General features: G+C 54.3%; 1 protein-coding gene across 1 annotated transcript; it reads left to right on the top strand.

Moving 5' to 3' along the window:
- The first annotated feature begins 2,993 nt into the window (after positions 1–2,993).
- TTC5 (tetratricopeptide repeat domain 5) lies at positions 2,994–10,225 on the top strand. Its single transcript, XM_048834879.2, has 10 exons — positions 2,994–3,131; positions 5,386–5,518; positions 5,764–5,975; positions 6,278–6,428; positions 6,928–7,019; positions 7,129–7,185; positions 7,649–7,795; positions 7,890–8,104; positions 8,385–8,529; positions 9,360–10,225. Exons 1-10 carry the CDS (start codon positions 3,081–3,083, stop codon positions 9,477–9,479), a joined length of 1,323 nt encoding a protein of 440 aa, XP_048690836.1. The 5' UTR covers positions 2,994–3,080; the 3' UTR covers positions 9,480–10,225.
- The last annotated feature ends 5,260 nt before the right edge of the window (positions 10,226–15,485 follow it).

Raw genomic sequence — 15,485 nt, 5'->3', positions numbered from 1 at the left:
AAGAGTGTAAGTCTGGGAGTGGTCTACAGTTTATCACAGCAGCATAGTGTGAGAGGGAGCCCAGGCTGGTGGGTCAGAGGGTTCAGTGGAACCCCACTTCCAGGTGGCACCACAGGGGGAACCAGTCACAACTTCAACCCCATGCACCAGGAGTCAGGGCACAATGCCTGGAGCAGGGAACCGAGCCCAGCCAGCCCCAGGACAGGAGCTGCTTCAACTGGGACATGGGGCTTGGCATCAAAGCAGGACAGTCCCACAAAACCCAACACTATTGGGAGGTTTGTAGGGCTGCCACCTCTGAGATGCAAAAACATGGGACAGCCGCAATGGTCCTGAGACCGTCACACTGGACAGCTGGCAGCACGTACCAGGCTCCCAGACCGACTTCCCAGGGCAGCTACGAAGGGATGATCCTGGAGAAACATGGATATTGGCAACCCTAGCAGGGCATGGAATTAAAAAGAGATCCCTGGAGTGGGCGAGGTGGGCAGTGTGGAGACCCCAGGCTCGGCTGTAGAGGGCTGGTAAATGGGGGGAGGTGTGGGGACCAATGCCAGAACTGTGTGTGAGTGTGTGTGTGTGAATGTAGGGGTTGTGTGTGGAAGGGGGGGGGGGGAGGAATACAGGAGCTGTGGGGGGAGGGAGCAATCGGCTGTGTATGTTTGTGCAGAGCAATACAGGGGTAGTGGCGGTGGTGGTGTGCAGTACAGGAGCCCTCTGTGTGCAGAGCAATGCAGGAGTTGTGGGGAGTGCAGTGCAAGAGCTGGGTGTGTGCAGAGCAATGCAAGGGCTCTGGGCGGAGGGTGCAGAAGAGAGACTGGGGGTGTGTGTGCAGTGCAGGAACTGTGTGTGCAGAGTAATGCAGGGGCTGTGTGTGTGGGGGGGTGTAGTGCAGGAGCTATGTGAGTGCAGATGAATGTAGGGGCTGTGGGGGGTGCAGGAGCTGTGTGTGTGTGCAGATCAATGTGGGTCTGTGGGGGGTGCAGTGCAGGAGCTGGGTGTGTGTTTGTGCAGATCAATGCGGGGCTGTGGGGGGTGCAGTGTAAAAACTGTGTGTGCAGATCAATGTAGGAGCTGTGGGGGGGTGCAGGAGCTGTGTGTGTGTGTGCGCAGAGCAATGCAGGGGCTGTGGGGGGTGCAGTGTAAGAGCTGGGTGTGGAGGGGTGCAGGAGCTGTGTGTGCGTGCAGAGCAATGCAGGGGCTGTGGGGGGTGCAGTGTAAGAGCTGGGTGTGGAGGGGTGCAGGAGCTGTGTGTGTGTGCAGAGCAATGCGGGTCTGTGGGGGGTGCAGTGTAAGAGCTGGGTGTGGAGGGGTGCAGGAGCTGTGTGTGTGTGTGCAGAGCAATGCGGGTCTGTGGGGGGTGCAGTGTAAGAGCTGGGTGTGGAGGGGTGCAGGAGCTGTGTGTGTGTGTGCAGAGCAATGCGGGTCTGTGGGGGGTGCAGTGTAAGAGCTGGGTGTGTGTGCAGAGCAATCATAGAATCATAGAATATAAGGGTTGGAAGGGACCCCAGAAGGTCATCTAGTCCAACCCCCTGCTCGAAGGAGGACCAATTCCCAGTTAAATCATCCCAGCCAGGGCTTTGTCAAGCCTGACCTTAAAAACCTCTAAGGAAGGAGATTCTACCACCTCCCTAGGTAACGCATTCCAGTGTTTCACCACCCTCTTAGTGAAAAAGTTTTTCCTAATATCCAATCTAAACCTCCCCCACTGCAGCTTGAGACCATTACTCCTCGTTCTGTCATCTGCTACCATTGAGAACAGTCTAGAGCCATCCTCTTTGGAACCCCCTTTCAGGTAGTTGAAAGCAGCTATCAAATCCCCCCTCATTCTTCTCTTCTGCAGGCTAAACAATCCCAGCTCCCTCAGCCTCTCCTCATAACTCATGTGTTCCAGACCCCTAATCATTTTTGTTGCCCTTTGCTGGACTCTCTCCAATTTATCCACATCCTTCTTGAAGTGTGGGGCCCAAAACTGGACACAGTACTCCAGATGAGGCCTCACCAATGTCGAATAGAGGGGAACGATCACGTCCCTCGATCTGCTCGCTATGCCCCTACTTATACATCCCAAAATGCCATTGCCCTTCTTGGCAACAAGGGCACACCGCTGACTCATATCCAGCTTCTCGTCCACTGTCACCCCTAGGTCCTTTTCCGCAGAACTGCTGCCTAGCCATTCGGTCCCTAGTCTGTAGCTGTGCATTGGGTTCTTCCGTCCTAAGTGCAGGACCCTGCACTTATCCTTATTGAACCTCATCAGATTTCTTTTGGCCCAATCCTCCAATTTGTCTAGGTCCTTCTGTATCCTATCCCTCCCCTCCAGCGTATCTACCACTCCTCCCAGTTTAGTATCATCTGCAAATTTGCTGAGAGTGCAATCCACACCATCCTCCAGATCATTTATGAAGATATTGAACAAAACCGGCCCCAGGACCGACCCTTGGGGCTCTCCACTTGATACCGGCTGCCAACTAGACATGGAGCCATTGATCACTACCCGTTCAGCCCGACAATCTAGCCAGCTTTCTACCCACCTTGTAGTGCATTCATCCAGCCCATACTTCCTTAACTTGCTGACAAGAATACTGTGGGAGACTGTGTCAAAAGCTTTGCTAAAGTCAAGGAACAACACGTCCACTGCTTTCCCTTCATCCACAGAACCAGTAATTTCATCATAGAAGGCGATTAGATTAGTCAGGCATGACCTTCCCTTGGTGAATCCATGCTGACTGTTCCTGATCACTTTCCTCTCATGCAAGTGCTTCAGGATTGATTCTTTGAGGACCTGCTCCATGATTTTTCCAGGGACTGAGGTGAGGCTGACTGGCCTGTAGTTCCCAGGATCCTCCTTCTTCCCTTTTTTAAAGATTGCAGGGGCTGTGTGTCTGGGGGGTGTTGCGATGCAGGGGCTGGTGTGGGGGGTGTGTGGCAAGGGCGTGGTTGCGGGTGCGGGGGGAGGGAGAGCCAGCGGCGCTGTGCAGCGTTCCCCCGCCGACCCTGTAGATGTCCCTGCTCGGTCCGCAGCCCAGCCCGGAGCGCGCGGAGGCGCCGAGGTGGAGGGAGGGGCGGAGCTCGCAAACATGGCTGAGGAGGGAGCAGGAGGAAGCCGCCAGGCCTTGCAAACCCTGCAGGTACCGGGGGGGCTGCTGCCTGGCTGAGTGGCCACGGCCGGGGGGGCGAACTCTGCGTCTGCCGGCTCCTGCGGGCTGTGAGACACACACACAGCAAGGCACAGACACACCGATCGCCCGATACGCACACAGATATGCACACACATACAGACACACAAAGCAGTGTGCACACACGAGCAAAGCACAGACACACACCGATGCACGTGCACTGATCCCTGCGTGCGCACACACACACACAATGAAACACGACTCACATTCTGATCCCTGCACAAAAACACACACTGTTCCCTGAACACACACACACACACACCCCGTCACTCATCCCTGCGCACACACTGATCCCTGCTCGCACACGATGCACCCACACAATGACACACACACTGATCACTGCGCATCCACTCGGATACACACACTGATTCCTGCACAAACACAAAGAGGTGCACACACACAAATCCTTTTGTTACATGCACAGACACACACACAGAGCCTTGCCCTATATCTCCCTTACAGTGCCTTCTGCTTTTGCAATCCCTGTGTGTGAATTAACCTCTTCCCTTTGTCATGTGTTTTTCCCTGCACCCTCTCTCTCAGCATCTGGGTGGGTTTAGCCATTTTCCTTTTGCTCTTTAAAGTCCCCAGCCCAAGATGGGTGCAAATAACAGGCCTGTAATGGGAAACAGCCTGTAAAATGCCCTGGGATGTAACATTTGTACACTGCCTTTATCAACTGTGTATTGGGTTTGTAATTAAAATCATTAGCAGATGGAGGGGGGAGGAATCTGACTGTGTTAGGGTCACTGAGATTTGGGGCTTTAAGAGGCCATCTGGGGCACTAGACTTGGGTCCCATTTCCACTTCCACCATTGAGCTTGGGGAGGTCACTTCCCCCTCTGTGCCTCACTTTCCCTGTTTATAAAATGGGGAGATGGTCATTCCTTTGCCTGTTTAGACAGGGGAGCTTTTCAGAGCAGGGTCTGTCTCCCATTGTGTCTGTGCAGTGCCCAGCACAATAGGGGGCCTCTGTCAGGGTCTGTGCAGTGCCCGGCACAATGGGGGCCCTGATCTTGGTCGGGGTCTGTGCAGCGCCCGGCACAGTGGGGGCCCTGATCTCGGTCGGGGGTCTGTGCAGCGCCCGGCACAGTGGGGGCCCTGATCTCGGTCGGGGGTCTGTGCAGCGCCCGGCACAGTGGGGGCCCTGATCTCGGTCGGGGGTCTGTGCAGCGCCCGGCACAGTGGGGGCCCTGATCTCGGTCGGGGGTCTGTGCAGCGCCCGGCACAGTGGGGGCCCTGATTTCGGTCGGGGTCTGTGCAGCGCCTGGCACAATGTGCGCTCTGACGTTGGACAAGAGCTACCATAAGACATATTATTAATAATAACCGTGGTGAAAGCCATGAGAGGCTGCAGTATGCGAGGCCTGTACGTCTGGTGATAGGGCTCATATCTACAGATTGATCCTCTGGGCACTTAGAATGATACCCAAGTGTGATCATGGCCTCGCTGTGCAGGTACCGCACAGACCTCTAATAAGATCGGAATCCTGTTGTGCCAGGTGCTGCCAAGACCCTGACTGAAGTGAGGGTCCATTGTGCCGGATGCTGCACAGACCCACAGTGAGACAATGCCTCCCTGAAGAGCTTGTCATCTAAAATTGATGAGATCAGAACAGCGTATTGGATTGGGAAGCCCAGTTCCCAGGAATTAGCTCTCTGGAGCTGGGACAGCCATTTTGTTCTGTGTTTGTACAGGTTTCAGAAGCTTATGCTCAAATAAATTGGTTAGTCTCTAAGGTGCCACAAGTCCTCCTTTTCTTTTTTGTGTTTGTACAGCATCTAGCACAAAGGAGCCCTGGGCCATGACTGGGCTCCTAGGCGCTATGGTAATACATATAATAATGGGAACTGATTTCCAGATTCCTTAGCCAGCTTTGAAAATCCCAACCTAGGCATGGAGAGATTCAGTTACAGGGATTTGCAAATGAGGCCAAAGGAGTTAGGAGCTCAGTTGGCTTTCAGTGTCATTTGGGGGCCTCATTCCTTTAGGCTCCTTTGAAATTCCTAGCCTACTGACTTACCCAAGGTTACAGGCATAGTCTCCGGTAAAACTGGGCTTTGAACGCAGGTTTCTTGAGTGCTAGTCCAGTGCCTTAACTGCCAGGCTACATGCCCCCTTAGGCAGCTGCTGCTAGGGTGTAGTTTACTGATGTGCTCCTTCCCACCCCTGCCTCTCTCATCCACCTGTCCCTCATCCTCACAGGAATTGGTCGATGGCCTGTACTATTTCCGGGATCACTACTTTGAAAGCCACAGCATGGAGGATGCTGGGAGAAAGCAGCAGGACGTGGTGGAGGAAATGGAGAAAACACTACAGCAGATGGGCGAGATAGATGGTAACCGGGTATAAGAGGGAAATGCAAGCCCTCCCCTAGAGGGGAAAACCTGGTATCCCATTCCCCACCCCCATGAGCCAGCCAGACCTAGGGCCCCCTGGGGCTGGATTGGAGCTGGCACTCCCTAGAAGGGAAAGGCCTCATGCCACATTCCTCACTCCCTGACCCAGCCAGCCCAATGCCCTGGGGCCGGAGGGGATTTGAGCCACAGGCTATGCCCTCCCTTTGCTGCTCTATCTCTCCAGGCTGTTCCCAGGGCCGGGCTCAGGCGTTGATGCTGAAGGGGAAGGCTCTGAACATTACACCTGACTACAATCCCGAGGCTGAGGAGCTGCTGGCCAAGGCTGTGAAGCTGGACCCGGAGCTGGTGGAGGCCTGGAACCAGCTGGGCGAGGCCTACTGGAAAAAGGGTGACATCACAGCAGCCCACACCTGCTTCTCTGGGGCCCTGGGGCATGTGAGTTCCACCTCCATGCATACCGGTGGGCTGGGGTGGCCAATACCAGGGGTAGAAAGGGGAGAGACCCAGCTGCCCATTGGAGGGCTGGGTAGCTGGGGCCAAGGGGCCGATCTGGGGGGAGAGGTGGGGGCTGGGCTGAGGGACTGATCCTGGGAAGGGGAGACAGGGCTGGCTGGGCCGAAGGGCCGATTGAGGGGTGCGGAGGGAAGGAGAGACCAGGCTGGCTGATCTGAAGGCAGAGGAGGGGAGGTGAGAAGCCGGGCTGAGTCGCTGACCCTGGCTCCGTGTCTCCTCCACAGCGGAAGAACAAGGTCTCGCTGCAGAATCTGTCGATGGTGCTGCGGCAGCTGCGAGCCGAGAGCACAGAGCAGCACGCCCAGAATGTCATGGACAGTGTCCGGCAGGCCAAGCTGGCTGTCCAGATGGATATGCGGGATGGCCGCTCGTGGTGTGAGTGACAGCTCCTTTCCCGCCCCCAGGCACCGCTCCTGTTAACTCCCTGCTTCAAGGGACACTGGGACCCAACATTGTACCAGTTGGGAAGGGCTCAGGCTTCTCAGTATGCTCTGCAACTTCCTGCCCTTCACCTGACTCTGGGGGGAGGATAATGTACCCCAGCAATATCCCTACATTCAATCCTCCATTTTCAGCTATGTCTCACCATCCCTCCATTCAACCCACCATCCTCAGCTATATCCATCCCTCCATCCATTCAACCTCCATCCTCAATGTCCCGCCATCCCTCCATCCTGAGCTGTAGCCATCCATTCCCCTCAGCTATATGCCTCAGTCTGTCCATCCTCAGCTATAACCATCTCTCCACCCATCCTCAGCTGTAGTCATCCATTTAATCCTCTATTCACAGCTATATGCCTCCAACCAGCCAGCTGTTCATCTTCTTTGATGTCCGTGTGTTCTCCGTGCTAACCTCTGTGTCTCTCTGCCGCAGACATCTTGGGAAATGCCTACCTCTCGCTGTTTTTCAACACCGGCCAGAACCCCAGTATCTCCCAGCAGGCCCTAAGTGCCTATGCCCAGGCGGTAGGTACTGCCCTGTCTTCTGCTGGTTGCAAGGGAGCCCTGTGCTGCAGGGAGCAGGGCAGAAGGCTCAGCAGGGGGCGCTCTGATGTTGATTTCCTCTCCACACTAGGAAAAGGTGGATCCTACAGCATCCTGTAACCCGGACCTGCACCTCAACAGAGCTACGGTGAGAAGGTGGGAGGGAGGGGAGTGGAAGGTGTTACTGAAAGGTGTCAGGGGCTCAGGAGGGGCACTCTCCCCTGGGAGGCAGTGCCAGCATCAGTGTCCCAGTGTGATTTTAGGGGGCTCTGTGTCCCTGTGCCTGCTGCCCCCTGCTGGAAGGAATGAGCCCTGCTCAGTGTGTGTGCGTCACTGCTACTTTCTGGCTAACCACTAGACCCCACTCTCCTCCCAGAGCCAGGAATTGAACCCAGGAATCCTGATTCCCTGCACACGCTGCTCTAACCCAGTAGGGGCTTCTCCCTACTCCCCTCACACTTTGAGCCAGGAATGGAAACCAGGAGTCCTTGCTCCCAGCCCCCTCACTCTAACCCACTAGACCCCCTCAGGCCTGCAACAGAACCCAGGAGTCCTGGTGCCAAGCCCCACTGCTGTAACAGTAGCACTATGCTGTGTTTCACTTGGGTTAGCTGCATAAATATGAGGAGAATTACACGGAGGCCCTGGAGGGGTTTTCCCATGCTGCGGCCCTTGATCCAACCTGGCCCGAACCCCAGCAGCGCCACCAGCAGCTTCTGGATTTCCTGGAGCGACTCACCAGTCTCCTGGAGAACAAGGTAGAGCATCTCCCCTGCTCCCTGCCCTTCCCTGGCTGGCCTACAGGGAGACATGTCTCAGTCAGTGACCCTGCTCTCCTTCCTCCCCCTGCAGGGCAAAGTGAAGGTTAAGAAGCTGCAGAGCATGTTGGGAAGCCTGCGCCCATCCCAGCTGGGCCCCTGTGGGGATGGGCGGTACCAGGGGTCCTCAGGCCAGAAGGTGGCACTGGAGCATCGGCTTCTGAGTGCCCTACAGCCAGGTGTGAACACGGGGGCCGTAGTGCTGGGAAGGGTGATCTTCAGCCTCACCACGGATGAGAAGGTGCCCTTGTGAGTACCATCTGTCCATCCCTCCAACTTTAGTGCTTTCTGTTGATGTTGCCTATTCTCCTGCTACACATCTGTGAGTCCTGAGCTCTGTCCATTCTGAGCTCTGTCCATCTGTGTGTCCTGAACTCCATCCATCCGTTTCCTCAGTTCCGTACACCCATCCAGCCATTCTCATAGCCATCCATGTGGCTTTCCATCTATGCATCCTCAGCACCATCCATCCATCCCCTCACCTCCTGTCCCATCACCTTACTCACACTCTCGCCTGGTTTTCTGGCAGCACATTCGGCCTGGCTGACTCCAAGGGCCCCTGTTTTGCTGTCACTGTTTATAACATGGTCCAGAGCTGGGGTGTGCTCATCGGCGACTCAGTGGCCATCCCTGAGCCGCATCTCCGGCATCACCACGTCCAGCACCAGGGCAAGGTGAGTGTGGCTCGGTCCTCCCTGCCCCTGGCTTAGTGCTGGTGGGATTCCTAGCCCTGGCCCTGTGGGTGGAGGGATATGGGAAGACACCAGAGATAGCAGGTTGATATAGGACTGTAGCTCTTCGTCAGTTTAAAGGTTAATCCCCACCCTTTCCTCATGCCCCTCCCTCCACCTGTTGTATCTTCCCACCCCCACTGTGGTGGCGGAAGGCATGAATGAACTCGAGACTTCCTGTCTGCTACGTGCATCACTTCCTATGTGAGCTGTTAGACCTCAGTTACAGGGCCACAGACGCCAGAGTGATGGGGCCTTTGTCACAGTATGATGGGGGCGATGTGTCTTTCCCAGCCCCCTTGTTATGGGGTAGAGGAAATGCCTTTGAATTGGGGGAGGGGGGTTGCAATTCCCTACCCCAATAATCACTCCCACGTCCAGGGAAGCAGAAGCCCACTAACTGCCCAGCAAGGAAAGAGTTAATTTTCACACCGTTGCTGGGAGACTGGGCACCTCCTCCCTCACTAGAACACATCTCAGTCTTCTGCTGGAAGGTGGGAGGACGACACACTGGCTCTTCAGGTTTTTTGCAGCTGCCTAGGGAATTTGGGCTCTTGACACTTGTTAAATTTGGGCACCCAGATCCCTTAGGCAGGTTTAAAAACCTCAGCACATGAAATGAAAATCACCATCAGTAGGAGTTAACAGTGGAATTTGCCCTGCCTCATAGATGGGTGGGGAATTTTTCAACCCATAATGTGCAAACAGTCATCAGTAGGATTCAGAGTTAACCACCCTTCTGACTGACTTCTCTGTCTTCACGGTACCCCCAGAGCTTCTCCTTCCCTGGGATCCGTCTGGATACCCCACTCCTGCTGGTGGTGAACGGCAAGATGCAGGGACCTGGCAACCAGGCGGCAGCTACTGTGGCATACCGAGCACAGAGTGAATGATGCTGTGGGGAGGGAATGTGCAAAGATAGCTCCTTGCCCTCCATGCTGCTGCTGGAGGGGTTGGACTTGTCCTGTTTTCTGCTGCCCCCTAGTGGGTCCCATGAGTATAATGGCTTTGAGAGGCTTGTGGGGCAGCAGGGGATTTACAACTGGGTATGGAGGCAAAGGATGGGGACTGAGTGATTTCTCCCTCCCCCCCCCCCCAAAAGAGGGACAGAGGTCCCTCTTTTCCCACTCTCTCTCCACTCAACTTTGTCCAATCTCCCATAGCAATGAGCTCTACCCAGGCTCTGCCCCTGGTACCCCAATAAATCACTCCAATGAGCTGATCCCAGGTGTGAAGAAATTGCACTGGGACTAGGAGACCTCTACCAAGGCCACCAATGGCTCTTCCATCTGCACCTGTGCCCTGCCTTTTCTCCTTTTCCACACTCCCCCTTCCTGTTTCCTTCCCATGGGCTGGAATCACTGGCCCTGACCCCCCTTGGTTTGTCTGGCTTATGACATGGGGACGTTCAAAGGTTATTAAGGGGTGTTGTAGCTGCCTAGTCCCTGTAGGTTTGGGGGTCGGACTTCCTTAGGGCCCTTTCACAGTGGGTGTGGCCCAGGGCCCTGCTGAGTGTGTGTGTGTGTACAGAGCGGTGGTATATTTTTTTTGGAAGGTTCTTTTTGTTTTATCATATGTTTAAAGGTTGTTGTTTTTCTTTTGTAATAAATAAATAATGAATAAAATCTGTTGTCGATGAGGTCCATGGTCGGTGAGTGGTGTCAGTCGGTCCCTCCCCCTACACAACCACCTGTCTGTCTGTCTCTTTAACTACTGTTTGATGGTCACAATGTGTCAAGTATTTCTCTCAGGAAGGCAAATGGAGATGCAGCCCTGGTCAGCTCTGACTCTGAGCAGCTGATCAGTCCCCCGGGACTAAGGCAGCCCCACAGTGCAGAGGGAAAACTACTCAGATAGCAGAGGTGACTCGGGCAGATCCATTGAGAGTTTACACAGTGAGTAGGCACCAGCAGTTGGCCCGTGTCAGTCGACTCAGGCTTCTGGGGCTCAGGCTGCGGAGCTGTTTCACTGCTGTGTAGATGTCAGGGCTCTAGGACCCTGCGAAGTTGGAGGTTCCCAGCTATCTAGTTGCTGTGTAGACATACACTTATCCTCCAAATCCCACTCAGCTGCTGCCTAACCTGGTGCGTTCCTAAATTGCGGTCAGTGGGCCAGCGTCAGCCCCCTCAGCCCTGACCCCTGGCTCAGTCTAAGCCCTGGAGGAGGAGGGGACGCTTCTGCATACTCCAGAGCAGCGGTTCTCAACCTTTTTTCATTGGCGGGCTCCTAAAAAGTTTTGAATGGCGATGCAGACTTCTTTGGAAATTTTGAGTGGCAGCATGGAGCCATTGGAAATCTACGTCTCTACATATAGCTGGATTCTGGTCAGTCCGTTTTCAGTCTGAGTCTTTCGCAGACCCTGGAGCACTGGTTGAGAACCACTGCTCTAGAGCTCTGTGGTTGGAGCACTTACCTGGGATGGAGGAGACCCCAGTTGAGATCCTTATTATAGGGTCCTGCCTGGTGGGAGGACACATTCTGATCCAGGTCTTTTCTAAGCCTCATATGGGTGTCAGATAACCAAACAGCCACGAGCTGGTGGGACTGACTGTGGGCCAGTGGTCAGGGCACCTAGCCGGGAGGGGGAAAGTCAGGCTCAAGTCTCTGAGCCAAGGACAGCATCATACGAAGTGGAACAACAGAGACCAAGGGCCAGCCCCACTGCACGTCCCAGTGCCCCTGCACGGTAGGAGACCTGCAGACAAATATCCTGGAAGTTCCCCCTTATTGGGCTGGCCCCAGGGATCCACCCAGCTCCACAGGGCCAGGCTTCCCCATCTTGGCCTGGGGGCACCAGTGATCCCTGTCTCTCTCTGGGGTTCCCCGGCTGGGCCAAACTCCTGGGGGACGCTTGTTCCATCCCTGCAGGGCGCAGTGTCCTCAGGCCGGATCTGCAGCAACACCAAACAGCCTTTTCAACCCAAGGGGACCCTTTATCAGTCCTCTGGCTGCAGGCTGCCAGGCTTTGGGTTGGTAGGAGGGAGGCAGACTTGGGTTACAGTTCCTGTTGGTGAGAGCTGGGGCCTGTCCATGCCCTGCTCCCCCACGCCCCATTCTGCTGTCTTTGGCCCTCAGTCCCCAGCACGCAAGTTACCTGGGTGAGCCCAGCTCTCATTGACAGAGTTACCTCCCCCCCCCCCCCCCCCGCCATGTCTTTGTCTTCCAGATACAGCCACCAACACGTTCAGCTGGCTCTGCAGCTAGGGGTTTGTCTTCGGTCCCTGAGGTTCCCCGCATCTCTCTAGGGTCTTCCATCCTAACGTGCAATCCAGAAGGTCCTAGTGGCTCTGTGAATACCTGGCCTGGTCTGTCGTGGCCTAGGGAGAGATCCGATTCCTTCCCCCAGGGGGCAAGGGCCGCCAAGGGGATCAGCCCAGAGCCGTACGGATGGTTCATAAAAGGATTTAGGGAAATTCACAGGTTCATCCTAGGTCCCACAGAGGGGTCCCAGTTGTGATAGGTGCCTGCGACCCTTTGAAGGGTCAGACTTTGGCCCCACCCCTCCCTCGGCATTTCCCTTTGGTTAGTTTTGGTGGCTCCGGGCTGTAGTTACCCGTCTATCCCTATGCATGGTCTGTGGAGCCTGGGCACTTACCTAGGGGCTCTGGATTGCATGGGGCAGCAGGAACCTAAACGTTACACTGGGTGTAAGTTCCCTGTGTGGATCTAGCCCCTTATGTCTTCGGACGTGGGAGGGAGCCTGGTAACTAGAGGGGTGGAGCGTGCACGGGTGCATGGGAACTTTTCAAGTGACTTCCCCCCCCGCTCCTCTCCGTGGGCTGTCAGGTGCAGAGTTCATCCCCCCTGGAGCTCCCATTCATTTCTGCACTAGGTCTGTTCTACCGTGCCTGAGTGTGGAGCGTGGTCCTAGGACAGGGGTCTCTCATCCCAACCGCCTTGTGTTGGACCGTGATGAACTAGACCCCCTTTCAGTAGTGACACCCGCCTGCTCTGTGCAGTGGGGTCCATGTGTAATGAGTGGGCTTGTTCCCAGCATTGCATGGGTCCATGTGAACCTGAGACTGAATAGCTCTGCTCATTGCCAGAGACCAAGAGCTGAATGGACCCTGGAGACACAGCTCCCTTTTCCGCCTGGGACTCCCAGTCCTGACCCACAGCCCCAACCCCTCTCCCAGGACTTGGATCTCCCCTCAGCTCTCTCAGCAAATCAGGTAACTTTTCCTTTTAATTGCCTGGCTCCAACTTTTCAAGCAGGAACCAGCAGCAAATTCAGCTCAGTTCTTTAATTGACTCCGCCAGCAGCCCAAATCATCAATACCCAGAGCGAGAAGAGTTCAGACATCAAAACAAGCTAATTACGCCAAGGGATTTGCAGTCTGGTCCGTGTGATTTATTAAGTGGCTCAAACTCCCTTGAAAGATAACGGATGGACGCCCCTCAGAGACGGACAGCCTCCGTTAATGCCTAAAATTGATATGGTGTGTGGGTCTAGTGGTCAGGACTCTGGGGCTCTTTTACCAGTTCTCAGAGGGCAGTGGGTCCAGCGGCTTACAGCGGGGAGTGAAGGGTAGTCAGCACTCTTGGGATCTGTCCATCGTTCTTGGAGAGGAGTGGGAAAGTGGGATCCAGTGGGTTAGAGCAGAGTCTGGAAGTCTGGACTCCTGGGTTAGAGTTTAAGGCTACAAGGGACCACCAGATCACCTTGTCTGACCTCTGTAGATCACAGGCCACCAAGACCACCCCATGGCTGAAATTAGACCAAAGTAGGAGAGCCCTCGGGAAGCTAAACTGTTTTGTGCCACAGGCAGAGAATAGAAGGGACTGATGGGCACCAGAGCCCCAGCAATAGCAGGGAAAGCGTTAAGTGAGATACACCCAGATAACCCTGATGAATGAGATACATCCCACGCTGCAGAAGAAGGAGCAAAACCCCCAAGGTCACTGCCAATCTGATCTGGGGGAAAATTCCTTCCCCACCCCACACAGAGCGATCAGTTAGACCCAGAGCATGTGAGCAAGAACCAGCCAGCTGAGCATCCGAGACAGAGAATGCTGGGTGCCACCTCAGAGCCCTGGTCCACCCCACCCAATGTCCCATCTCCAGCATTGGCCATCCCTGATGCTTTGAGGAAGAGACAACAACACAAACAACCCCTCCCATAAAAAAACCCAAACTCAAACCAAAACTTTTTTTGGGGGGTGGATTTCCCTTCCTGACCCCCACAGGTGACTAGCTGAAACCTGGAAGCATGAGCTTCTAGGAACATCAGACATGAACCAGAAAGGAGCTTCAGGGCTGCCAAGCCCTGCCCTCCTCCCCATCACAAGCAATCCCACTCATCTATTTGCCTAGTTCTCCCTTAAAATTAATGGTTTACCCCACCCACCCCCATTGGAAAGCTGTTCCTGATGGTTAGAGACCTTCTCATTTCTGTCCAATGCAATGGGATGGGAGTGAGGACTAATGGGTTAGACGAGGGGGGCTTGGACTCCTAGGTTCTATCCCTGGCTGTGGGAGGCGATTGGGGTTGAGTGGGTTAGATCAGTGGCTCTCAACCTTTCCAGACTACTATACCCCTTTCAGGAGTCTTATTTGTCTTGCGTACTCTCAAGTTTCACCTCACTTAAAAACTACTTGCTTACAAAATCAGACATAAAAATAAAAAAGTGTCCCAGCACACTATTGCTGGAAAATTGCTGACTCTCATTTTTACTGTATAATTATAAAATAAATCAATTGGATTATAAATTTTGTGCTTACATTTCAGTGCATAGTATATAGAGCAGTATAAACAAGTCATTGTCTGACATTTTAGGTTGTACCAACTTTGCAAGTGCTTTTTTATGTAGCCTGTTGTAAAACTAGGCAAATATTTAGATGAGTTGATGTACCCCCAGAAGACCTCTCCATACCCCCAGGGGTACACATACCCCTGGTTGAGAACTACTCAGTTAGATCAGGGTGCTAGGACTCCTGGGTTGTATCCCTGGCTATGAGTGGCAAGTGGGGTTGAGTGGGTTAGATTGGGGTGTCACCGTGTGGAGGGACACCAGAGCACAAGTGTCAGCTATCCATGCTTCCTTAGTGGACCCCAATTTAATCGACCCAGAGATCCAAGTGACGATTCAACCCTTCAAGTCCAACTCTTTCAGTTTGCCTACAGCCAAGTTGCCTGTCCAGTCAGTACAAGGACTGGTCAGGAACAGGGACTTCTACTGTCTATGATGATTATCCCATCCCCACGCTGTTGGGGAAAGACTTGGCCAATTATGTGAAGCAGGCCAAGAGGGTGGGAATGGTCACCTGCAGCCAGGCTAAGCAAGCTGTGACGCCTAGCTCTATTCTGGAAACTTCTACCAGGACCCAGTCAGAGGTGATGAAACCGGACCCCATGCCAACATCAGCAACAGCAGTAGTGAATCCAGTCCCAGAGACCCAGACAGAGCCAGCCCCAGAACCGAAACTGGCAGAACAACTAGCACCAGACCCATTGCCAGCACTGAATCCAGTACTTGAAACCCCAACACGAGAGGGCCCCACCGAACCTGAACCGACAGCAGCCAATAACCCTACACAAGAGGCTCAGCCAGAGCCTGAACCCCAACATAGTGTCCCAGTGGAGAGCGGTTCACAGTCAACGGAAACAGCCCCATCCCCTACATCGCTTCCAGAGGGACCAAGCATAGGTCCACAATCCAATGAGGAACTGATATCTCCAGCATCAAGAGAACAGTTCCAGACCAAACAGGAAGCAGATGAAAGCCTCCAGAGAGCTTGGATGGCAGCACGGAGCAACCCACCGCCTCTCAGATCTTCTAATCGATCCAGGTTTCTTGTAGAAAGAGGACTTTTGTACAAGGAAACTCTTTTCAGTGAACACCAGGACAACTGGCATCCTCAGAGACAGTTGGTAGTTCCAACTAAATACCGGGTCAAG

The sequence above is a fragment of the Caretta caretta genome, chromosome 13, assembly GCF_965140235.1.
Source record: "Caretta caretta isolate rCarCar2 chromosome 13, rCarCar1.hap1, whole genome shotgun sequence".
NCBI lineage: Eukaryota > Metazoa > Chordata > Testudines > Cheloniidae > Caretta > Caretta caretta.
Note: the sequence above shows the minus strand (reverse complement) of the source record. Positions and strands in the feature narration are given on the sequence as shown.